The following is a 26955-nucleotide window of genomic DNA, read 5'->3' on the forward strand; positions in this document are numbered from 1 at the left end:
CAAACATTGATGACATTTAATAAACAGATGAGGAGCAAGGAATTATGCAGAGACAGAGTTCAATTTGGCTCAATGAGGAAACACGTGTTTTGGGTTGTGTTCTAGTAACAGATCCAAACTACGTTCTATAAGTCCAGCCTGTGTGCTTCCACTATTTATTTGGGAGGTCCCTGTTTACATCACTGAAGCTGTCGCTGAGGGAAGGAGGAAATCTCGACAACTCCAGTTAGACACAATATATGATTATGCAAAAATGCAAATGTGTTTGTTGTGGTGATATCGCCTTGTCTCTCTGCTCTGTCTGCGTCACGGCGGTGTTCAGCCTTGGCAGTCAGCGGGCCGTTCCTGGATACAGACACTGTTACCAGACTGGCTGGCAATCTTTTGGATTGTCAGCTTTGCACAGACAAAGAAAAATCCCACTTGAGCACAATTGACAATAATTATAGCAACGGCCCTCATGCATAAAAGTTGTGTGATAATATATACATAATTATTCGAACATAATCACAGTGTTAAAAATAACATTCAAAATATGAAACATTCTCATGCATTTTAATCCATTCAACCGTTTTCTACCACACCTGTTCAAGAAGTCGCATTAATGGTAAGAAGTGTTTCATTTATTATTGGTTAGCTTCAGAATAAAAATCGTACTAAAAAGAATAAGAGACTTATCATACTTTAAAAATGTTGGTCTTACTTAAAAGGGCACGCATTTTGTTGTATTCAGTGTTAAAAAATATTATATGGCTCTCACGGAAATACATTTTAAAATATTTGGCTTTCATGGCTCTCTCAGCCAAAAAGGTTCCCGACCCCTGTTATAAAGCATTTATCGGCCCATATTATCGGACATCCCTAATAGCAACATGCTCAATTCAAGCAGCAATTTTACATACATTTATGTGCTTAAAAAATATATATATATGAAAAGCCAAGAAAAACAAGCAGTATTCACTTGAGGATTGATGGGGAGGGCACATTGACTGCTGAGGTCCTCATAAAAGGTCAGAACCCATGGTCGATGTTGCAACAGGGAAAGGGAGGGTGGCTCGCAATGGGTTGGTTCATTCTGATCATGTTCAACCTCCTGGTGATGACAAAGTCAGAGATCCAAACTTGCAAACTGATCGGGCACACAGGCTACTTGGAGTTCTCAAAGGAAGGAGATCTTCTCATAGGAGGGATTTTCTCCATGACAAGCACGCGAACTCTCATTGATAATGACTACAAGGCAGTCCCGCATTATTTCTGTAAAGCGTGAGTAAATATGCATCTAAGTGTAGAACTGTATTAAATGTTGACAATATCCAACAGTTTAATACTTGAAATGATTTACAGTTTGAATGACAGAGAGCTGAAGTTTGCCCGCACAGTGATGTTCACAGTGGGGGAGATCAACAGGAACGCTGATATCCTTCCAGGGATACGTCTGGGATATCGTCTGTACAATGGCTGTGGGAGCGAAAACCTGATACGAGCATCGGTAGAAGCTGTAAGCCAGGAGGAGTCCGAATGCAGCGGCCGGATTCAGGCCCTGCTTGGCCACTCTTCATCAGGGATTAGTGAGGACATTAACCTTATTCTGAGCCCGATGTCCATTCCACAGGTAAGAAGAAATCTTCGACTGGTTTTGGATATAAATATTTCACAAAACTTTAAAAATCGTTTTTTCACTTCAAGGTCAGCCATCTTTCAACGTGCGCATGTTTGTCAAATAAGAAACGGTTCCCCACGTTCTTCAGAACGGTGCCAAGTGACCGCTTTCAGGTGCTGGGCCTTGTGCAGCTGATGAAGTATTTTGACTGGCGTTGGGTAGGGATCATTTATTCTGTGGGCTTGTACTCAGATCAGGGCACAGCGGAATTCACCAAAGAAGCATTGAGAGAGGACATATGCGTTGAATATCGACTGCCTTACTCAAAGTCCTCCACAAAGAAGTGGAACACCATCATGAAGGCAATGAAGGAATCCTCATCCAGTGTTGTCATTCTGTTTATGTCCTTATCTTACACCAAGTCCTTCTTGTCCAAAATGGAAGGTTACAACATAACTGGTAAACAGTTGATTGGAAGCGAGGCTTGGATCACACAACAGGAACTTGCTTCCGTGGAAAGAAATAATATTTTACAAGGGGCGATGGGCTTTGCGCTCCCTGAAGGATCTATTCCCGGGCTGGGACAGTTTTTACTCAATTTGAAGCCATCTGATGAACCTCAGAGCATTTTAATTAGGGCTTTTTGGGAGAAGTTCTTTGACTGCAGCTTCTCTCCCTCAAACACTTCAATACTGTGCACTGGTGCTGAGGACCTGAACATGGTCTCCAGTGACTACACAGATGTGAAACACTTAAGAGAAGAGAATAATGTGTACAAAGCTGTGTACTTGGTTGCATATGCACTTGGCGAATTGATGAAATGTTATAATGGTGCTAATCCTACCACAGGAAAGCCCTGTGTAAAGAAGAATGAGGTTCAGCCCAGAATGGTAAAAATATAACCTAACATTCTGTTTTTTTTGTGTTAATTTTCTACAACATGCTAACGTTATATGTTTTTTTAGGTTTTGGAGCACATCGGATATGTGAATTTTACAACCCAGAATGGAGCCAAGGTGTTCTTCGATGAAAATGGCGACTTGGTGGCCCAGTACGACTTAGTCAACTGGCACATGAGAGACGACGGCTCCGTCCAGATCATTACAATAGGCCAGTATGACACGTCTTTTCCAGAAGGGAGAAAGCTCAAGCTGAATAATGATGCTAACATCGCATGGATTGGAAACAGCAGCAAGGTAAAACATGACAGACCCGATGGACCTTTTTTTAAATCAGTGCTTCCTATTCCCGCTATGTTTACCCTTGCCAGGTGCCAAGGTCTGTGTGTAGGGAACCGTGTCCTCTTGGGACACGCAAGGCCATGAATAAAAACAAGCCTGTGTGCTGTTTTGACTGCTTTGAGTGCCCGGAGGGAACAATAAGCAATCAGACAGGTGGGTTGAATTTCATAGTGGAGTGAGTTTTGCGTCTGTTCAATCATACGTCATCTTCTTCCCAGATTCTCCCAAATGTGTGGCATGTCCTCCTGAATTCTGGCCTAATGAAAAGAAAGACATTTGCCTTCCAAAACCAAAAGAGTACCTTTCTCACCAAGAGCTCATGGGTGCGCTTTTGACCGCATTCAGCTGTGTGGGTGTGTTCTTATCTTTTCTGACATCGCTCATATTTCTAACCCATAAAGAGACACCCATTGTCAAAGCCAACAACTCAGAGCTGAGCTTCCTACTGCTCATCTCCCTAAAACTGTGTTTCCTCTGCTCTCTGACCTTCATTGGTCGGCCCACCGAATGGTCCTGCATGCTGCGCCACACAGCCTTCGGCATAACCTTTGTGCTGTGCATCTCCTGTGTCCTGGGGAAAACTATAGTGGTGCTGATGGCTTTCCGGGCCACACTTCCTGGCAAAAATATCATGAGACTGTTTGGACCTGTCCAGCAAAGGCTCAGTGTTCTCATTCTCACCCTGGTCCAAGTTATGTTCTGTATCATTTGGCTGTGTACAAACCCACCTTTTCCAGCCACGAATCTGCAATACTATAAAGAGAAGATCATCTTAGAATGTGCAATAGGGTCTGCGATTGGATTCTGGGGTGTGCTTGGTTACATTGGATTTCTTGCCCTCTTGTGTTTTATTCTTGCTTTTCTGTCCAGGAATCTGCCAGACAGTTTTAATGAAGCCAAACTGATCACATTTAGCATGTTGATTTTCTGTGCAGTCTGGATCACCTTCATCCCGGCATATGTCAGCTCCCCTGGCAAGTTTACCGTTGCTGTGGAAATTTTTGCAATCCTGGCCTCCAGTTTCGGTTTGTTGCTTTGTATATTTGTTCCAAAGTGCTATATCATTGTTTTCAGGCCAGAGCGCAACTCCAAGAAATATCTTATGGGAAAAATACCGCCAAGGACCCTTTAGGTCGCTTAAGTCAAATACTATATGTGTACAATTTAGTCTGATACCAGTTTGTATGGTGGTTTATGTGCTATTATTGCATTCATTACTTTTTAGATCCTTTAAAAAATATATTTGTAGACATAGAAAAAAATGATGGCCAGCAGGAAACACTTTTGTACTTATTAAATATCTTGGGGAAAATATTGAAAACTTAGAATAGGAGAGTATAGACTTTACCCAGGGGCAGCACTGTGAAACAGGGGTTAGTGCTTATGCCCTACAACTGAGTTCAATCCCGGGCGTAGGATCTTTCTGTGTGGAGTTTGCACGTTTTCTCTGTGACTGCATGGGTTCCCTCCGGGTACTCCGGCTTCCTCCCATCTCCAAAAAATATGCACCTGGGTATAGGTTGATTGGCAACACTAAAGTGACCCCAGTGTGTGAATGGGAGTGTGAATGTTGTCTGTATCTGTGTGAGGTTGGGACATGTCCAGGGTGTACCCCGCCTTCCGCCCAAATGCAGCTGAGATAGTGTCCAGCACCCTCCGTGACCCCGAAAGAGACAAGCGTTAGAAAATGGATGGCCGTGTGTTTCCAACCTTGGCCTTCAGTGATGTCCGACTTCAACGATTACCTCTCAAAATACCAGAATTGATGTCACCACATGACCATTGCTGGAGAAATACTATACAGGAACACATTTACGCACTACTGTGTATTAAACCACCTCAACAGTGTACAAAACTGGTTATTTTCTGGTGCATTTAAAAATCAATTAAAATGAATTTGGTTATGTTGGGCCAGAAGAGAAGGCCTTGCTGGCCCTGACGGCACACCACTGACTTTACCCCACAAAAAGGAAATGGAATGGTTGCAGTGCATATTCAAAAAGTCCACCAAAAAAGGGTAAAAAAACCCACATGAAAACGAGAAGGAAACATTGAGTTAAAGTTAAAATACCACTGATAGTCACACAAACAAGGTGTGGGGAAATTACTCTCTTCATTTAACCCATCCCCCTTCTTCCACTCCCTGGGAGGTGAGGGGAGCAGTGAGCAGCAGCGGTGGCCGCGCTCGAAAATCATTTTAGTGATTAAACCCCCAATTCCAACACTTGATGCTGAGTGCGAAGCAGTAAGGTAATGGGTCCCATTTTTATAGTCTTTGGTATGACTCGGCCGGGATGTGAACTCACAACCTACCGATCTCAGGGCAGACACAAGAAAGAACACAAATGACATAACATGAATTAAAAAGAGCACAGACCTGATGCAACCAGCTGCCAATTTAGCAGTGCCATTTTTACATACAGCTACAAAAGTAAAACAAAGGGGAAAAAAATAAAAAAGAGTAATAACGCATACATTGCACACACACAATTACAGTAAGCATAGACATACAACAAAACAAAACAATACAAAAACACTTTTCTTAACACCCACATACACCACAGTGGCCTCATTTGTGTTTAACGTCATCGTCTGCCTCGAAGCAACAGACCCAAAAAAACAAACCAAGAGAGCCAACTCTGTCCTAGGCTGCACGCTAGCTCTCGGTCAATGCCTGGTCCGCGCAGAAGAGTGACAATCGCCCAGGAAGACCGAAGTGTCCGAATACATGCTCATTCAGCCAGGGTTCTATGAAGCACATCCATCCCGACGCTCAAAGCTAGCTTCGCTGCACCGTCTCTTCCTTCGCATCTCCTCCAGTCTCTCCACACGGACTACGGTGTGACATAGCTGCAGCTGGTCTCCGGTGCAAACATGGCAATTACCAAAAACCTCCACAAAGGCAGATAAAAAGTGCACAAAAAAGACACTAAAAAGCAGCATAAAAAGTAATGAAAGTACAGTTGGACAGTGCGCGGAATATATTTGGTTGTGCTTACCGACCTCCAAGTTATTTTATTTGGTACATAGTGTATTGATAGGTGTGGGGGCTGATCAAAAGGACAAAAAACATAAGGGTTCACGCGCAATAAACGCCATTTTGCAAATTTTGAGTTGTGAGTACCACTGAATTTGCCAGAAGGTAAAATCCATGTTTTTCTAAAAGCGACTTATCTTACGCATTTTACCGTTGACAAGCGCCCTGCTGTCTTTCTGTTACAAACAGACAAATCCATTAGGACCAATCAGTGCATCGAAATTCGATGACGTCATCCAATATCAGGATTCAAATTCATATTCTTACTCATCCGCGCGGACCGAGCATTGACCGAGAGCTAGTGTGCAGCCTAGGACGGAGTTGGCTCTCTAGGTTTGTTTTTTTGGGTCTGTCGCTCGCTTGGTGCCTGTTTTGCCGTAATCCTAACTAAATCAAAGCATCAACAATGAGAAAAGTTGATGAAATCGGAGAGTGTGTGATGCCTTCACTTACTGGGCACGAAAAGACACGCTGTCCAGGTAAATATAAACAATCCGTGTGAGCAAGAATGGTCGACACAATGCGTTGGGGAAAATCCTGTCTCTATTGCATTTTTCTATCATGTACAGGATACGTGTGTAGCCATAACTCTCTCTTATTATTAAATCAATCATGTGTTTACTCTGCTGTTTGGTGATGCAGCTGTCAATGCAATGATGTCATGATGTTGCAGTCAATGGAATTCCCAGCCCCCCCCCCCCCCCCCCCACCCCACACACCCCATCCCCTACTCAGGGATTACCCCAAAAAGGTGTTTATTTAGATTCAATTAATTAAAAGTGATGGAATAAACACCTTTCTGAAGAAAATGATCCGTGTTCACTCAATTTTAGGGCCAGGCTGGCACCATATAGGACAGAGCTGGGCAATTGTTTTGACTCGGGTGTCACATTGCAAATAGAAAAAAAGGCATAACATTTTTGTTTACATTTTATTTGATATGTCATTGATATTTTTTCAATTATTATTATGATTATTATTTGAAACTGGATTTTGCATGTCATTAAAGTTATATAAGCCTTGCTTGTTCAATATTTAATGAAAAACTTGTTTGGGTCCTATTAAAAGGTTAATTTGTTCAACCTTGGCCCGCGGTTTTGTGCCATTTAAAATGTTGGCCCACTCTGTATTTGAGTTTGACATCCCTGCTTTACAACATTGCAACATGAAAAGAAAGATATAACTAAACTGATTTAATAGTTTGAACTAACTGACATGTTTACTTTTTACTCAGTGCAAAAGGTGACAAAGTCGTTTTTACCGAGGGCCACATCGCAGTTATGTTTGGCCTCAGAGGGCCGCTTCTAACAGTGAATACTATTATTACAAAATGTTTTAATGCATTTTATTAGTATATTTTTTTGTAAAGTGTAAAAAAATATGGTAAATTACAATAATCTCACCTCAAAATGTAGTGTATATTACTGTAAATGGAAAAACAGTACTGCTGTTTTTATGGTAGAAAAAGGCAGTTCAGTTGCCAGAAATTTACTGTTAAATGTACTTTTTTTTTTTGTAAATTTAAAAAAAAAAAAAAAAATACATTAACATTTTGGAACCTGAGCTATCAGTTTGTTTTGTTATTTTTACCGCAAATCAACAACTGTGGATTTTTCGGTGTATTACTGTAAATGCCAAAACGGCACCACAGTTTATTACAGTAAAAAAAAGTAAAACATTTTTTCATTGAGAGAAAAATGCTATAGAAACCTCAGTGATTTTCACCATTTTACCATGACATCTATTGCTAATTTTACGTTGCACAATTTGATGAATAACTTGCTTTGAAGTCATTATTATTGGTATTTATTTCTATTTAAAAAATGGTTTGAATGTTTGATGATTTATTTTTGCATAATTAGACAATATTTAAGTTAACATGATTTGTGACTACAGGGAGTACTTATATTTTTTTCTCTTCCAAAAAACAAAATGGAAGAAGACATTTATTAAGAAAAGTGAATGTACTTTATTGATGCATATTATTTCCAGGCTTTCGAGGGCCAATTAAAGAGAAGTGGCGGGCCACAGCTGGCCCCTTGGGCCTTGAGTTTAACACCTGTGACTTAGGGCTATGAGGACTACTTGATTATTTGGGGTCCATACATGCTTTTTAACTGCTGTAATATGTTAATTCCTGACTGAGGCAGTAATAAAAACGGCTATTGGTCAAATCTCCTTTTAATGTAAGCTTGAAAACATTCCATTTAAATATGGTTTTATTCTTTTAGTATATTTAGCCACAGCCAACTCTTTTTTTATTGCGTATCTTGTGTGCAAATTGCCGACCAATGTATGATTGCGGCGCCCTGTGGGGAGTAAAGCTACTGGTTATGAAGCGAACAACTACAGTATTTGCATCCAGCACAGTTGCTATAAGAGCAGAATCGGTGTCTCTCTGGGACAATGTAGAACAAACATGCTGGGCCGAACAATCCTCGTGTCCTTGTCTATTTTGCACTTTGATACAGCATGTGGTTGCGTACTATTAGGCAGATTCAACAGGCCAAGTCTTCTAAAAAGGGGGGACATAATGATTGGCGGGATTTTTCCCGTTTTTAACAAAGAGATAGCCAGCATTTCTACTTTTGATCAGAAGCCTTCTGGAGTCAAATGTGCTGGGTGAGTTTGATACCATCTGACTAGTCCATCTACCATACACAGTTACACTTTTTTAATCATGTGTGAATTACTAAAATCATTTTAGGTTTGACCTGCGAGTTTTTCGATGGACTCAAGTGATGGCATTTGCAATTGAAGAGATCAACGAAGATACTGTGCTCCTGCCAAACATATCACTGGGATACCGGATCCTGGACTCATGTGCATCTCCTACTAACACTTTACGAGCTGCACTATCACTGGCTGTAGGAGAAGAGGAGACAGAACCAGGCGTGTCTTGTCTCCCAGCCATATCGGCCCTGATAGCCGAGTCTGGATCATCCCAGTCTCTGGCCGTAGCAGGGACACTCGGACCGTTTCAATTACCAATTGTAAGAGTTTCAGTTTGTTCTTAAGTCATTGCTCGGTCATATCTGAAGTGGTTACATTTCTGTTTGATTTGTCTTGTAGGTGAGCTACTTCTCAACATGTGCTTGTTTGAGTGACAGATCAAAGTATCCAACATTTTTTCGAACAATTCCCAGTGACTATTTCCAGGCAAAAGCTTTGGCAGCTCTGGTTAAACGCTTTAGCTGGCGTTGGATTGGAGCTATACAGTCTGACAATGACTATGGGCGTCACGGGGTCCTCGCCTTCAAGCAAGAGGTTAAAAAGCTTGGTGTTTGTATTGCATTCGTTGGGACAATTCTGCGTACATACCCAGTGGAAAGGATCAAGGCTGTTGTAGAAATGATCAAAATATCACGTATTAAAGTTGTTCTTGCGTTTGTGCCTGAGGGTGACTTTTACCCTTTGATGACAGAACTGGTTAAACAGAACATCACAGGGATCCAGTGGATCGCCAGCGAGGCCTGGATAACAGCTCCTCGACCCTCCACACCAGAAATCTACCAAGCTTTCGGGGGAGCTCTCGGCTTTGTCGTGCAGAAGATGGCCATTCCTAAACTGAAACCTTTTCTTAGGGGCATCAACCCTTATAAAGATGCAAGTTCTGCCTTTGTGAGGGAATTCTGGAAGAGTATGGTGGGTTGCAAAGTTGTTTTACCCGGGGAGCACGCCGACGACTCGCATGCAATATGCGCAGGCAATGAGACAATAATGAACTCCCGGGATGTTTTCTTCAACGTCACTCAGCTCAGGGTGTCCTATAATGTGTACAAGGCAGTTTATGCCGTTGCACAAGCTCTGCACCAACTGATTTTTTGCCAAGCAGTTGGTGAAAAAACAGCTCAACCATGTTTGAACTTAGCAGACATTCAGCCAAAACAGGTAAGAGTGCAAAATCTTCTATTTAAATCCGGATGTCCAACTTCCTCCCACTGTCCAAAAACTTGTATATTAGGTTCACTGAATACAAAATACATTTAAGATATGAATGGATTTCTGTCCATAGTGTACTTTGTCACTTGCCCTATGAAAGACGACACCGATATTAGCATTCCTGTGACTTTGCAGAAAATGACTGATCATTTAACACCTGGTCTTTCTGCTTTCTCTGAGGTGACTGATCACCTCCAAAGGGTGAGCTTTAAAAATCAATTTGGTGACGATGTCTTCTTTGATGAAAATGGCGACCCTCCGGCTTCTTATGACCTCATCAATTGGCAGCTCAGAGACGGGCAGGTCCAACATGTAACACTGGGGCACTTTGCCTCGACTGCTAACGGCAACTACGAGCTCAGCATCCGTGAGAGGGACATAGTGTGGAGGACTGGCAACACGGTGATCCAATATAATTTGTTATTACCGTGTACAGTCGCGATTAAAAGCTTACATACACTTGTAAAGAACATAATGTCATGGCTGTCTTGAGTTTCCAATAATTTCTACAACTCTTATTTTTCTGTGAGCCTGATTGGAGCACATACTTGTTGGTCACAAAAAAAAACATTCATGAAGTTTGGTTCTTTTATGTATTTATTATGGGTCTACTGAAAATTTGACCAAATCTGCTGGGTCAAAAGTATACATGGAGTAATGTTAATATTTGGTTACATGTCCCTTGGCAAGTTTCACTGCAATAAGGCGCTTTTGGTAGCCATCCACAAGCTTCTGGTGAGCTTCTGGTTGAAATTTTGACCACTCCTCTTGACAAAATTGGTGCAGCTCAGCTAAATATGTTGGTTTTCTGACATTGACTTGTTTTTTTAAGCATTGTACACACGTTTAAGTCTGGACTTCGGGGAGGCCATTCTAAAACCTTAATTATAACCGGAGTTAGCCATTCCTTTACCACTTTTGACATGTGTTTGGGGTGATTGTCCTGTTAGAACACCCAACTGGGCCCAAGACCCAAACTCCGGGCTGATGATTTTAGGTTGTCCTGAAGAACTTGGAGGTAATCCTCTTTTTTCATTGTCCCACCATGCTTGACAGTAGACATGGTGTTCCTGGGATTAAAGGCCTCACTTTTTCTTCTACAAACATATTGTGGCCAAACAGCAGAATTTTTTTTTCATCCGACCACAAAGATGAAGTGAAGTGAATTATATTTATATAGCGCTTTTCTCAAGTGACTCAACGCGCTTTACATAGTGACACCCATTATCTAAGTTACATTTAAACCAGTGTGGGTGGCACTGGGAGCAGGTGGTTAAAGTGTCTTGCCCAAGGACACAACGGTAGTAACTAGGATGGCACAATCGGGAATCGAACCTGCAACCCTCAAGTTGCTGGCACGGCCACTCTACCAACCGAGCTATGCCGCCCCAGAAGGTCCTCCAGAAGGCCTTATCTCTGTCCATGTGATACCAGATGAAACAAAAATTGAGCTGTTTGGCCACAATACCTAGCAATATGTTCGGAGGGGAAATGGTGAGGCCTTTAATCCCAGGAACACCATGTCAACAATCAAGCATTGTGGTGGTAGTATTATGCTCTGGACATGTTTTATGCCAATGGAACTGGTGCTTTACAGACAGCAAATGGGACAATGAAAAAAGGACGATTACCTCCAAATTTGGTGGTGGGGTCTTCGGCGCAGTTGGGTGTTCCAACAGGACAATGACCCCAAACGCATGTCAAAAGTGGTAGAGGGCTGGCTAAATCAGGTGTGAATTAAGGTTTTAGAATGGCCTTACCAAATTCCTGACTTAAATGTGTGGACAATGCTGAAGAAACAAGTCCATGTCCGAAAACCAACACATTTAGCTGAACCGCATCAATTTAGTCAAGAGGAGTGGTCAAAAATTCTATGAGAAGCTTGCCAGAAGCTTGTGGATGGCTACCAAAAGCGCCTTATTGCAGTGAAACTTGCCAAGGAACATGTAACCAAATATGAACATGGCTGTATAGCAGGGGTCGGGAACCTTTTTGGCTGAAAGAGCCATGGAAGCCAAATATCTAAAAAAATGTATTTCCGTGAGAGCCATATAATATTTTTTACACTGTATACAACAAATTCGTGCATTTTCAAGTAACATTTTTAGAGTATAATAGGTCTCTTATTATTTTTAATAACATTATTATTCTACAGCTAACCAATGATAAATAAAATACTTCTTACCATTGTTGCGACTTCTCGAACAAGTGCGGTAGGAAACGGATGGATGGATTAAAATGCATGAGAATGTTATATATTTTGAACGTTATTTTTAGCACTGATTACCAGCGGAATTATTCGTTACTTCTTGTGTAAGCAATGTCAGCTAAGATTTATCTGACAGCCAGATGCAGTCATCAAAAGAGCTGCATCTGGCTCGCGAGCCATTGGTTCCCTACCCCTGCTGTATAGTTTTGAAACAGCAGATTTGGTCACATTTTCAGTAGACCCATAATAAATTCATAAAATAACCAAACTTCATGAATGTATTTTTGTGACCAACAAGTATGTGCTCCAATCACTGTATCACAAAAAATAAGAGTTGTAAAAAATGATTGGAAACTCAAGACAACTTTTGATCACAACTGTATATCTCTCAGCTGTGCACTTCATTCAATTTAATGGACTCCTTTTTTTCTTCAGGTTCCAATATCGGTGTGCTCTGTAGAATGTCCACAGGGGACCAGGAAAGCTCAAATAAAGGGTAAACCTGTCTGCTGTTTCGACTGCATCCCATGTCCTGATGGTACTATAGCCAACACAACAGGTGATTGCATCAACATGTGTTACTCATCCAGGATCATTTCAGAAGTACAATCCAATCGTTGTTGTCCAACAGGTGCAGCAGATTGCATACCTTGTAAAAAAGAGTTCTGGTCCAATGAGAGGAGGACTGAGTGCATTCCAAAAACAATAGAGTTCCTGACCTATTACGAGCCGATGGGAATAGCTCTGACGGTTGTGTCCCTGATGGGGGCCTCACTGTCTATGGCCATCATGCTCATCTTCATCTGTTACAAGAACACACCAGTCATAAAGGCCAGCAACTCGGAGCTGAGCATCTTCTTGTTGTTTTCTCTCTTTTTGTGCTTTCTCTGTCCTCTCACGTTCATCGGCAAACCCACAACGTGGGTATGCATGCTGCGCCACACCGCTTTCGGAGTGACATTTGCTCTGTGTATTTCCTGCATCTTAGGCAAGACCATTGTGGTCGTGACGGCTTTTAAAGCCTCCTTTCCCGGCAGCAAAGTAGCAGGGAAGTTTGGTCCGATGCAGCAACGGATCATAGTTTGCTGCTGCACTCTCGTACAAATACTGATATGTGTGCTATGGCTAAAAATAAGCCCCCCCTTTCCTGCCCTGGTTTTCAAGCACAGTAATAGGAAAATCATTTTAGAATGCAACACCGGTTCTGAAGCAGCGTTCTATGCTGTGCTGGGTTACATAGGTTTACTCTCAACTATATGTTTGATTCTGGCATTTCTGGCAAGAAAGCTGCCTGATAACTTTAACGAGGCCAAATTTATAACATTTAGCATGTTGATATTCTGTGCGGTCTGGATCGCCTTCATCCCAGCATATGTCAGCTCTCCCGGGAAGTTTACTGTTGCCGTGGAGATATTTGCCATTTTGTCCTCAGCTTTCAGTTTACTATTCAGCATTTTCGCACCAAAATGTTACATAATATTAATAAAGCCCGAAAAGAACACCAAAAAGCATGTCATGGGAAAAATGTTGAATGTGGGTCAATGAATATTTTAGATCGATACAATGAAGAGATGTGTTACTGTTGGCGTTAGGCAAGTCAAATGTTAAGGTTCCGTTGACATTTATTGATATGCATTAGCTAAAATAACATTGAAGCACTAAAAATGTTCAAATATTAATTTTTACATCAGAATTATATTAATGCACTTTTTTCCATTTTCCGGTGCTTGTAGTCTGCATAGTTTGCAAGGTGTTTCTAATAATAATAATGATATTGATAATAATAAAAATAATAATAATAGACTTAGACTTAGACAAAATTTAATGATCCACAAGAAAAATTGTTCCACACAGTAGCTTAGTTACAAAGGATAGCAAGGGAAAGGATGGAAAGTATAATGCAGGTATAAAGTAGACTAAAAATGTAACGTAGTAGCAATATAAAAAATCACATATGTAATACTTACGATATATTTATGATATTTACTGATATATTATATTTTTATATAATATATAACAACCACCATGTACAATATTACAGTGTATGAAACAGCTGCAGCATAGTTTGACGGGCTTACCGGATCAGTTTGTCAATCCGGTTTAAGTCACTTCTGCTGGTGCTGCTCCCCCAACAAAACACTGCAAAGTACAGGGCAGTGGCCACAACAGACTGATAAAATATCTCCAATAGCTTGCTGCACACATTAAAGGACCTAAGCTTCCTCAGGAAAAAGAGTCTGCTCATGCCCTTCTTGTATACAGCTTTGCTCTTGTCCTTCCAGTCCAGTCTGCTGTAATGTAATAACAACAATAATGATGATGATAATGATAATAATAATAAAATATAAGCATGGAACGCTCATTTTGCTTATTTCCCAAGGCAAATAAAAACACAATCAAAACAAATTGTACGTGTTTTTTTTTTTTTGGGTAAAAATGTTACTTAATAGATGGAAATAAAGATTTTTTTAGTACAAAACCAATGGGTCAGTATTGACTAAGGCTTACCTATTTCCCACACAGTACAGAATCAATGGGTAAGTTAAGATTTAGCGTTGCGATGCAGCCCAACCTTTGACTAGTAGGAGTCATGGCTCGCTTTAGTAGTGTTGATGTGTCTGAGCAAATGCACAAACTCTCTAAGAATTCAGTGGACCAGATGTGAGTAACTTCAGAGGTGTAACCTGTGGCTACACCAGCGACACACTTGTCATCATGGTAGAGGTGAACGGCACCGTGTCCCCTCCCCTCTCAGTAAGCTGTGGAGTCCCCCAAGGCAGTATACTAGGACCTTTACTGTTCCTAATATACGTAAATGATGCCATCAGCATGCCACTGTGGATTGTTCCTGTTTGCGGATGACTCGGCCCTGCTGGTATCTGGCAAGGACAAGACACAGGTGGAACAAATCCTCAGTGCTGAATTCCTTAATATTTGCACCTGGCTCGCTGACAACAAGCTAACCATACACTTAGGTAAAACGGAATCCATCCTATTTGGGTCCCATATCAACCTTAAGAAAGTCAATGACTTCACTATAAAAGTGGGTGACATTGTTATCACCAGGAAAGATGAGATCACCTACCTAGGTTCCATTCTAGAGGCTAATCTTTCCTGTGATAAAATGGCAACCAAGGTAATCAAAAAGATTAACCAAAGAACGAGATTCCTCTTCAGAATCTCCTCTCTGGTCAACGAAAGCACTTTGAAGATTCTAGCGGGAACTCTCATCCAACCCTTTTTCGATTACGCTTGCACCACCTGGTACCCCAGCACCTCCAAAACCCTCAAATCTAGACTCCAAACGTCCCAGAATAAGCCCAGATCACACCTCACTCCAATCCACTTCTCCAAAGTGGGCTGGCTCAGGGTGGAGGACAGAGTAAACCAACTTGCACTGAGCCTAGTCTATAAAATCCGCTACACCTCCCTGATACCGAAGTACATGTCAAACTACTTCCTTAACGTAAATGACCGCCATAACCCCAACACCAGGGGGAGCTCCACAAACCACGTTAAACCCAGATTCCGATCTAACAAAGGTCTTAACTCATTCTCTTTCTATGCCACATCAATGTGGAATGCACTCCCAACAGGTATAAAAGTAAGTGCATCTGTATTCCTTCAAAACCACTCTGGTTTGGTTTGGTAAAAGCAGCGCACTTCGTCACCAGCACACCTCACTGGAATGGAGACTTTCCACTGTTCACTAGGCGGGTGGACGGGTCAACCCAGACGTCTGTATAATAAGTTGCATTGTTGATATTTGTGGAGAGGCGGAGCCAACGGTCCGACAGACAGGCAGGGCACGCTGGAGCCCGGACCAAGATGGCGGCGAGGAGGCGGCGACGGCAAGCGAGCGGCGAGGCGGGGCGCACCGGGAGAGAAAAGCCTCAATCAAGATCTGGTGCGTAGATCACGCACCTGGGGACAATCATCGCTTTGGACTGGACTCTCGCGACTGTGTTTGATCCATTATGGATTTAATTTTCACAGTATCATGTTAGACCCGCTCAACATCCATTGCTTTCGTCCTCTCCAGGGTTCTCATAGTCATCATTGTTACCGACGTCCCACTGGGTGTGAGTTTTCCTTGCCTACCGAGGATGTCGTAGTGGTTTGTGTTGTGGTTTGTGCAGCCCTTTGAGACACTAGTGATTCAGGGCTATATAAGTAAACGATTGATTGATTGATTGAAAACAACACCTTCAGGCAACTTCAACCCTTTACTAATACCCTCCTCCATTCACATCCCATCTCCCCGGATTATAAATAACCTAATCAAACGTACTTCTAATGTATATACTTGTTCTTATGCTATCTGAACTCACTATGTTCTCTGCTGGCTGTACATATCCTACTAAGTAAGACCTACACTGTTTCAATGTCCACATTTCTCTGTTGATGCAATCGTTGGTGACTGAAGTACTGATATCAAGCAAAGCTCCTCATCCCACTCCCTGGATTGTAAATAATGTAAATAATTCAATGTATATACTATGACGATTAACCTGTGTGATTACTGTATTATGCTGATGGTATATATTTGTACCATTAATTGATTAACGTGGACCCCGACTTAAACAAGTTGAAAAACTTATTCGGGTGTTACCATTTAGTGGTCAATTGTACGGAATATGTACTGAACTATGCAATCTACTAATAAAAGTATCAATCAATCAATCATAACAAGTTAAATGTATTATTATTATAATTAAATGACAGCAGTCATTTCTATTACATTAGTAATTTGGCCCACTTACAATGCAAATAACAACAAATATTTTTAATGAGCAATGTATGGAAAAAAAAAAAAAAAAAATATATATATATATATATATATATATATATATATATATATATATAATATATACTATATACGGAGAATTATATAATATATAAAACCTGTTTCCATAAGAGTTGGGAAATTGTGTTAGATGTAAATATAAACGGAATACAATGATTTGCAAATCATTTTCAACACATATTCAATTAAATGCACAACAAAGACAAGACATTTGATATTCAAACTCAATAACTTTATTTGTTTTTTTCCAAATAATAATGAACTTAGAATTTCATGGCTGCAACACGTGCCAAAGTAGTTGGGAAAGAGCATGTTCACCACTGTGTTGTATCACCTTTTCTTTTAACAACAGTCAATAAACCTTTGGGAACTGAGGAAACTAATTGTTGAAGCTTTGAAAGTAGAATTCTTTCCCATTCTTGTTTTATGTAGAGCTTCTGTCGTTCAACAGTCCGGGGGTCCGCTGTTGTATTTTACGCTTCATAATGCGCCACACATTTTCGATGGAAGACAGGTCTGGACTGCAGGTGGGCCAGGAAAGTACCTGCACTCTTTTTTTATGAAGCCACACTGTTGTAACATGTCCGGAATGTGGCTTGACATTGTCTTGCTGAAATAAGCAGGGGCGTCCATGAAAAAGACGGCGCTTAGATGGCAGCATATGTCGTTCCAAAACCTGTATGTACCTTTCAGCATTAATGTTGCCTTCACAGATGTGTAAGATACCCATGCTTTGGGCACTAATGCACCCCCCATACCATCACAGATGCTGGATAGTTCCCTTCTCCTTTGGTCCGGATGACACGATGTCGAATATTTCCAAAAACAATTTGAAATGTGGACTCGTCAGACCACAGAACACTTTTCCACTTTGCATCAGTCCATCTTAGATGATCTCGGAGCCAGAGAAGCCGGCGGCGTTTCTGGATGTTGTTGATAAATGGCTTTCGCATTGCATAGTAGAGCTTTAACTTTCACTTACAAATGTAGCGACAAACTGTATTTAGTGACAGTGGTTTTCTGAAGTGTTCCTGAGCCCATCTGGTTATATCCTTTATTGATTGATGTCGGTTTTTGATACAGTGCTGTCTGAGGGATCGAAAGTCATGGTCATTCAATGTTGGTTTCCGGCCATGCCACTTACATGGAGTGATTTCTCCAGATTATCTGAACCTTTTGATGATATTATGGACCGTAGATATTGAAATTCCTAAATTTTTTGCAATTGCACTTTGAGAAACGTTGTTCTTAAACTGTTTGACTATATGCTCACGCAGTTGTGGACAAAGGGGTGTACTTCGCCACATCCTTTCTTGTGAAAGACAGAGCATTTTTTGGGAAGCTGGTTTTATACCCAATCATGGCACCCACCTGTTCCCAACTAGCCTGCACACCTGTGGGATGTTCCAAATAAGTGTTTGATGAGCATTCCTCAACTTTATCAGTATTTATTGCCACCTTTCCCATCTTCTTTATCAAGTGTTGCTGGCATCAAATTCTAAAGTTAATGATTATTTGAAAAAAAAAAGAAAACAATTTATCAGTTTGAACATCAAATATGTTTTCTTTGTAGCATATTCAACTGAATATGTGTTGAAAATGATATGCAAATGATAGTATTCCGTTTATCTTTACATCTAACACAATTTCTCAACTCATATGGAAACAGGGTTTGTATTATATGCCTGGCTGGGGGTCCTGCTTTGAAAATAATGTGTACCATTTTCAAAGATCACCCTTAAAACATTCCCATGTTACACAATGAGATGTGTATTGTAGCACAAGCATGGGATAAAGTGTCCTGTAACATTAAGTGTGTAAAAAATATCACAGTTTTAATCAGCATTTATGTAATCTATTAACAGCATTTCATGATTACTATCGATGAATTAAGATTCTTAATAAATGATAGTAGAATACACACACATTTGACTGGGGAGTGTGGTCGTACAGTACTTGTTTGTTTCACCATAATAAGAGTAATAAGCATAATAAGCATCCAAATCCTTAACCCATAGGGTTCAAAATGATGGTGGTCCACCTTTTGCAGCTATTTTCAACTCTTCTGGGAAGGCTGTCCACTAGGCTGCAGAGTGTGTTTATAGGAATTTTCGACCATTCTTCCAAAAGCGCATTGGTGAGGTCACGCACTGATGTTGGCCAAGAAGGCCTGACTCTCAGTCTCCATTCTAATTCATCCCCATGGTGTTCTATCGGGTTCAAGTTAGGACTCTGTGCAGGCCAGTCAAGTTCATCTACACTAGACTCTGTCATGCATGTCTTTATGGACCTTACTTTGTGCACTGGTGCACAGTAATGTTGAAGGGGAAGGAGCCCGCTCCAAACTGTTCTCACAAGTTTGGGAGGATGGAATTGTCCAAAATGTTTTGGTATCCTTCCACTGGAACTAAGTGGCCAAGCCCAACTCCTGAAAAACAACCCTACACCATAATTCCTCCGCTGACCCCACTCTGTCATTTTACATGGCCTACCACTTCGTGGCTGAGTTGCTGTTGTTCCAAAACTCTTCCATTTTCTTATAATAAAGCTGACAGTTGACTTTGGAATATTTAGAGGCGAGGAAATTTCACGACTGGATTTGTTGATCAGGTGGCATTTTATGACAGTTCCATGCTGGAAATCACTGAGCTCCCGAGAGCAGCCAATTCTTTCACCAATGTTTGTAGAAACAGTCTCCATGTCTAAGTGCTTGATTTCATACACCTTTGGCCGGGTCAAGTGATTAGGAAACCTGATTCTGATCATTTGGATGGGTGGCAGAATACTTTTGGCGATACAGTGTAGATCCAGACAAAAGCGTTTACTCTCACATCAGAAAAAAAGTTTTTTTTTATACATATGAACAATACAATAACATTAAAACTCACAACAAATTGTCAATAATTAATTTCAACATCAGAAGCTTGTATGCAAATTACACCCACATGAAATATTTTTTTTGGAACAATTCAATAACCCCTTCAAAGTGATTGCTGTCTCAGAGACATGGATTGATTGGGGGGGAAAAGGATTAGATTTTGAACTGGAGGGATATGAACTAAATTACATCAACATAAATAGGGATGTCCAATAATATCGGACTGCCGATATTATTTTGCCGATAAATGCTTTAAAATGTAATGCCGGAAATTATCGGTATCGGTTTCAAAAAGTAAAATTTATGACTTTTGAAAACGCCACTGTGTACACGGACGTAGGGAGAGTTACAGGGAGCCAGAAAACCTTAAAATCACTTCCTTTGCATGCTGGCCTAGTCACATAATATCTGCGGCTTTTCACATTCACAAGTAAATGCAACTCATACTTGTTCAACAGCCATACAGGTCACACTGAGGGTGGCCTTATAAACAAATTTAACAATGTTACAAATATGCACCACACTGTGAACCCACACCAAACAAGATTGACAAACACATTTTGGAAGAACATCTGCACAGTAACACAACATTAACACAACAGAACAAATACCCAGTACCCATTGCAGCACTACCTCTTCCGGGACGCTACTATATACACCCCCCGATACCCCTACCCACCTCTCACCTTAACCCCGCCCACCTCAACCTCCTCATGATCTCTCAGGGAGAGCATGTCCCAAATTCCAAGCTGCTGTTTTAAAGCATGTTAAAAAAATAATGCACTTTGTGACTTCAATAATAAATATGGCAGTGTCAAGTTGGCATTTTTTTACATAACTTGAGTTGATTTATTTTGGAAAACCTTGTTTCATTGTTTAATGCATCCAGCGGGGCATCACACCAAAATTAGGCATAATAATGTGTTAATTCCATGACTGTATATATCGGTATCAGCTGATATCTGTATCGGTAATTAAGAGTTGGACAATATCTCAATATCGGATATCGGTAAAAAAAACATTAGCAGACATCTCTAAACATAACCAACAAGAACGGAGGAGGACTCATGAAGGACTTGAAATACAAAGTGGTGAATACCAACCATGTCATTTGCTACTGACAATATTTTGTAATGTATAACCATTGACATATATCATGAAAAAAGCAAAAACTTACTTATCAGTTGCGTATATAGATCACCTAAGTCATACATTGACATGTTTGAAAACTGGATCAAGGCAACCTTCACTGAAATCACACAAAAAGTAATTTTTTTTATTGTTGACTTTTCCATCAGCCCCCATGAACCTTAGTAGACATAAAATTATTGACGACTTCATGGACACAATGTACAGTATGGGTTTATATCCAAAAATCACAGGACTTAGTAGTAGTAGAACTCATTAAGAAGCCAAAAAAGACCCTGAACCATCAATCATGGTTGACAAATGGATTGATACAGTACATGCTTGCAATAAGAAAAGTACATTGTATAAAATGTTTAGAACACAAAGATCAACTGAAGCAGAAAATATGTAAAACACATAGAAAAACAAGCTAATCAACTGTCGAGGTTGCCCTCCAGGGGGTTCTTCGGACCACCAATCATCATCATTAGAGCAGGATTCAGGTTCACAACTATGTTTGTTTATTTTTTTCAAATAAAGTATTTTTGTGGCTTTTCAGCAATTGTCTTTTTTCTCTCGCTCTCGCACCGACTCTCCTCCAGCTCCAACTCCCACTCCAACACCTCTCTCCTCCCGGCTGCTGCCTTTTAACAGAGTGACAGGTGATTAGATAACCAGGCCCAGTTGGGCCATCTACGCACCTGTCGTTGATTTCAAAGCCGGTCCTGGCACATCCTGCTTTGCTGCAGGCCCGCAGGCCACGCCACCTCCACACCAACATCTTGAAAACATGTAGAAAAGGATACCATGGTCTTTTATTAGACAGGAACAAAAACAATACGAGAACTACGTGGGGCATCCTAAACAGTATTATCAAAGGTCTTGCAAAACGGGATTACCCCCAATAATTATTTAGTGGAAATGTAAAAAGAGACAATACAAGGAAGTACAGTTTGTACTTGAAAGCGTCAATAAGTGCTTTGTAAATATTGGTCCAAATCTAGGAGGAAAGATTCCAAATCTGTCAGGTCAGTTGAGGGCATGAATCCAGAAATCCTAACTCAATGTTCCTCGTTAATGTGACAAAAGAGGAAATAATCACAATTGTAAAGATGTAAATCCAAGACCTCAATAGACTGTGAACAAAGATATGAAAGCCATAAAAAAAGTAGTTGAAGAAGTTTCAAAGCCTTTTACATATACCGTAGTCGCAATCAATCATTTCAAACAAAATGAAAATGGCCAAAATTGTTCTAATTTATAAGACTGGAGACAAACTACAACCAGTTTCTTTACTGCCACAATTTTCTAAAATCATCGAAAAATTATTCAACCACAAATTGGACAAAAATGTGGAACACTTGCAGAGAACCAATATGGCTACAGAACTAACATTTCAACCTCAATAGCATTCATTAAAATAACAGAGGAAATAACCAATACAATAAATGGCAAACAGTGTTCAGCAGCTGTGTTTATGGATCTAACAAAAGCATTTGACACAATTAGTCATAATATCTTAATTAATAAATTATAAAGATATGAAATCAGAGGGCTGCTCTTGAACTCAGTATAAGAAGTTACTTAACTCATCTTTATTTACACCAATCACATCTAGTACCGATTAAAGTACTAATGTACTTGCAACAATAGTAGTATCAATATTGGTATCAATATCGATTCAATCCAAATGATATACTGTAGTTTCCCTAATGGCTTAGTCTAATGCCTATGTGTGAAAGTCAAGGCCCACAGGCCGGGTCAATTATCTATGGGTAATAGAACTGGCCCGCAGGCTACAGCCGCCTGCTGCTGTTTTGCACGCACCAATACTCCATCAGTGTTGGCGCTGGGTTTTTTAAAATAGGCTCCCAGGGAGCCCATCAAGTCATAAAAATGGGGTCGCACAGTAAATTTTTGGGTTCTCACTTTTTGTAACCGTTTTGAAAATAAATGATAAATGTATGCATTATTCTGTTATATCTCACATTCTATATTGTCCATCCATCCATTTCCTACCGCTTATTCCCTTTTGGGGGCGCTGGCGCCTATCTCAGCTACAATCGGGCGGAAGCCGTAGTACACCCTGGACAAGTCGCCACCTCATCGCAGGGCCAACACAGATAGACAGACAACATTCACACTCACATTCACACACTAGGGCATTGTGTTTTGGAAGAAGGTGGTCTTAAACGTTACTTAACTCATTCAAGGAAATACTGTATTTCCTTGAATAGCCACCAGACATGTAATATGCACCTGCCTTGAATTACTGGCGGGTCGCCCCCTAAATTTATTAGCTCATGCTTACTTTTACCATCAGGTCAAAGTCGTGACATCATGAGTGATGGCGGAGTTTTTTTTTTTGTGCTTTTACAATGTGAAAACCAGGTGTCTTGTTCCACAGCCATACAGATCACACTGATGGTTGTGATATAAAACAACTTGTCTTTAAACACTCTTACTGATATGCGCCACACTCTGTGAACCCACACCAAACCCATTTCTGGAGAACATTGGCTCTGTAACACATTATAAACGCAACATCATAATTACCCAGAATTCCAATGCATCTATGACTCTTGGCTGTATTATACACCCCGCTAGCACCCCTCTCTCTGTGCGCCGGTTGAGGTGGGCGGGGTTGGGGGCGCGTGTATAATATAGCCAAGAGTCATAGATGCATTGGAATTCTGGGTAATTCTTATGTTGCGTTTATAATGTGTTACAGAGCCAATGTTTTCCAGAAATGTGTTTGGTGTGGGTTCACTGACTGTGGTGCATACTAGTAAGAGCGTTAACGTTGTATATATCACAACCATCAGTGTAAAAGGTATGGCTGTTGACCAAGTATGCATTGCAATCTCATTTGAGAAGCAGTAATATGCATGCGCCCGACCGGCATGTAGGTAGCATGTTGTAGAGCAGTGGTCCCCAACCATCGGGCCGTGGCCGCAGAATAATTTTTGTTTTTAATTTTTAAATCACACACAATTTTTTTACTGCATGCCATTGCAGGGATGAGAAGAGCTTTTAAAATTATTAGTGCCTGCTTACTTATGCCGCATGCCTTGAATAAGCGCAGCAGGAGTGAGAAGAGGTTTTAATCTAATTAGCGCCCCGGTGGCTATTCAAGGAAATACGGTAATACAAAGAAAACACATTTTTATGCAAATGAAAATCTGTTCAGTTATAAACATTCATTCACTTTCTTCTTTCCTTCATGGATCTAAACCAGGGGTCTCAAACTTAACTTACCTGGGGGCCACTGGATGCAGAAACTGGGTGAGGCTGAGCCGCAAGAAAATATTTCTTAAAGAATATAACATGCTCTTTTTAATGAATTCACCTTATACGAATGGCTTTCCCGCCCTAGGAACATACTTGCCAAACTTCACGATTTTTTCTGGGAAACTCCTGAATTTCAGTGCACCTCTCGATTTTTTCCCAATTGACACCCGGCCGTGACTGCACTGCCTTTAACGTCTTTTACAGCAGTGGTTCTCTTCTTTTTTCAGTGATGTACCCCCTGTGAACATTTTTTTTAATTCAAGTACCCCCTAATCACAGCAAAGCACTTTTGGTTGAAAAAAAAAAGATAAAGAAGTAAAATACAGCGCTATGTCATGAGTTTCTGATTTATTAAATTGTATAACAGTGCAAAATATTGTTCATTTTTAGTGGTGTTTCTTGAACTATTTGGAAAAAAAGATATAAAAATAACTAAAAAACTTGTTGAAAAATAAACAAGTGATTCAATTATAAATAAAGATTTCTACACATAAAAGTAATCATCAACCAAAAGTGCCCTCTTTGGGGATTGTAATAGTGATCCATCTGGATTCATCAACTTCATTTTAAACATTTCTTCACAAAAAAAAAATCTTTAACATCAGTATTTATGGAACATGTCCACAAAAAGTCTAGCTGTCAACACTGAATGTTGGATTGTTGTATTATTTTTCCACAGTTTATGAACTTACATTCATACTTCATTGAAGTATTATTCAATCAACATATGTATAAAGGATTTATGAATTGCTGCTGATTTTTAGAATGTTTTTAATAAATCTCACTTGTCCCTCAGCATACCTTCAAGTACCTCCAAGGGTCCGCGCACCAACAAAAGAAGACTACTGCGCCACTACATGAATTAGCACACACTACAACATCACACAACTAATGTGCAGGCTCTGTATCATGTTGGGTGAGATTTGTGCAGAACAATATACGTGGCTGCAAGACGTACTTGTTCAACAGCCATACAGTTCACACTGAGGGTGGCTGTATAAACAACTTTAACACTGTTAAAAATATGCGCCACACTGTGAACCCACACCAAACAAGAATGACAAAACCTTTTTGGGAGAATTTCCGTACCCTAACACAACTTAAACACAAGAGAACAAATACCCAGAACACCTTGCAGCGCTACAATATACAACACCTCAACCAAATTGTCATATCAAAGCGCGGGCTGCATTATAGCGTCTCGCGGGCTGCAATTGGCCCGCGGGCCGCATGTTTGAGACCCCTGCACTAACCCCTCCTGCACTAACCCCTCCTCCACCGCGCTGCCTGGGGTCATATTATGATTTTTTTATTTAAAACATTTTCTTGTGGTCTACATGTAATGGTGGTTCTTTGGTCAAAATGTTGCACGGATGATGTTTCAAGTCGCTTTCTAACTGTCGCTCCAGGTTGCGCCTTTTTGTGGGCGGTCTTATTTACGTGGCTCATCTTCGACAGCGTCTTCTCCCCGTCATCTTCGTTGTAGCGGTGTAGCGTGCAAAGACGGGACTGGAAGAAGTGTCAAAAGATGGAGCTAACTGTTTTAATGACATTCAGACTTTACTTCAATCAATAACAAAGCAGCATCTCCTCATCCGTGGCTCAATAGCGCAACAACGCCAGAAATGTGTCCCGTGAAAAACCGTCAGACCAGAACTCTCTAATAACTAAAGTTCCGTGGGTGAATTATGTAAACCCACTACACCGGTAGTTTTTAGCACTTCCATAGTGAGATATAAGTTAGAACTTTATGCTACAGTACTTCATATTAAAAATGGCAACAGCAGAGAATGAAGGTCCTAAAACAAGAAGATAGAGAAAAAGAAGAAGCTTATCGACTACGGCAATCGTCACGGACTACGGTGGTGGACGTGCACAAATTTTCAGGACTTATGCAGATCTCAAATACACATCAGCAGGTACCAGAAGGTAAGAAATGTTAGTTTTGAATAATATTGCGAAACAAAACGCCAGATAATGTCTGCTAATGTGTGCCATTTTGCAGTCCACGCCATAGTAAAACTTGAATTATTGACTAGGGTAGCCGAAATGGGCTGACAATCCATCAAGCGGTGCGGCTTTAAAATTTAAAGTCATATTGAAATATTTTGACGGATGTTTGAGTGCTGTGTGTAATGTTCTTTATTTTCAGAGGAACATTTAAAGTTTTGGTGTTGTTTACCGGCGTCATATTGCAGTCGACACATATCTCTTATGTATGACTACCATCTACTGGTCAAAGTTATCATTACAACATGTATCAAATAAAACAGCTTTGAGGTCGGTAAACACAACCAGAATTATTCCATTCTTTTGGTACAACGGGTTGTATGGCGCACTGTCGAGTTTTGAGAAAATGAAAGGATTTTAAGTGTGCCTTATAGTCCAAAAAATACGGTAGTCACTATAAATAGATAAAACATTTACAGTTAATACATGTGATCCGTATTAGTATGGGCTGATCTCACTCATGGATGATTGGAATTGGCAGCATAAACTTTCCTCATTAATAGTGATAGTATAGTTGTATTTTCCAGAAAAAACAACAACCAACAAATGTTGGTCGTGAATATCTTTCCTCAAATGATAAGCAAAAGAGTAAATGTCATATGTTTAATTTCTCCACCCCGTTGTCTATATCCTGATGGGAGGTGCTAGACAATATATGTGACGGGCATAAACAGGACTACCTATAAAGTACTGTCACAAGAAGGAAAGAAGCAGAAAAGAGACAAGGCGTCATGGGGATGTTTGCAGAAAAAAAATCCTTGTTCTTGTGTCTGCTCTTGACTGCTTTCCCGCTGTCATCTTGCAGGTCCAAT

The 26955-nt window shown here is 40.5% G+C and overlaps 2 protein-coding genes across 2 annotated transcripts; both read left to right on the forward strand.

Annotated features, from left to right (window-relative positions):
• The first annotated feature begins 1060 nt into the window (after positions 1–1060).
• Positions 1061–3973, forward strand: LOC133537440 (extracellular calcium-sensing receptor-like). Its single transcript, XM_061878446.1, has 6 exons — positions 1061–1263; positions 1345–1612; positions 1687–2490; positions 2566–2796; positions 2871–2994; positions 3060–3973. Exons 1-6 carry the CDS (start codon positions 1061–1063, stop codon positions 3971–3973), a joined length of 2544 nt encoding a protein of 847 aa, XP_061734430.1.
• Positions 3974–8402: 4429 nt separating this feature from the next.
• Positions 8403–13574, forward strand: LOC133537441 (extracellular calcium-sensing receptor-like). Its single transcript, XM_061878448.1, has 6 exons — positions 8403–8500; positions 8586–8871; positions 8951–9769; positions 10001–10222; positions 12465–12588; positions 12661–13574. Exons 1-6 carry the CDS (start codon positions 8412–8414, stop codon positions 13572–13574), a joined length of 2454 nt encoding a protein of 817 aa, XP_061734432.1. The 5' UTR covers positions 8403–8411.
• Positions 13575–26955: the final 13381 nt, after the last annotated feature.

Source organism: Nerophis ophidion, linkage group LG18, assembly GCF_033978795.1.
Source record: "Nerophis ophidion isolate RoL-2023_Sa linkage group LG18, RoL_Noph_v1.0, whole genome shotgun sequence".
Classification (NCBI taxonomy): Eukaryota; Metazoa; Chordata; class Actinopteri; order Syngnathiformes; family Syngnathidae; genus Nerophis; species Nerophis ophidion.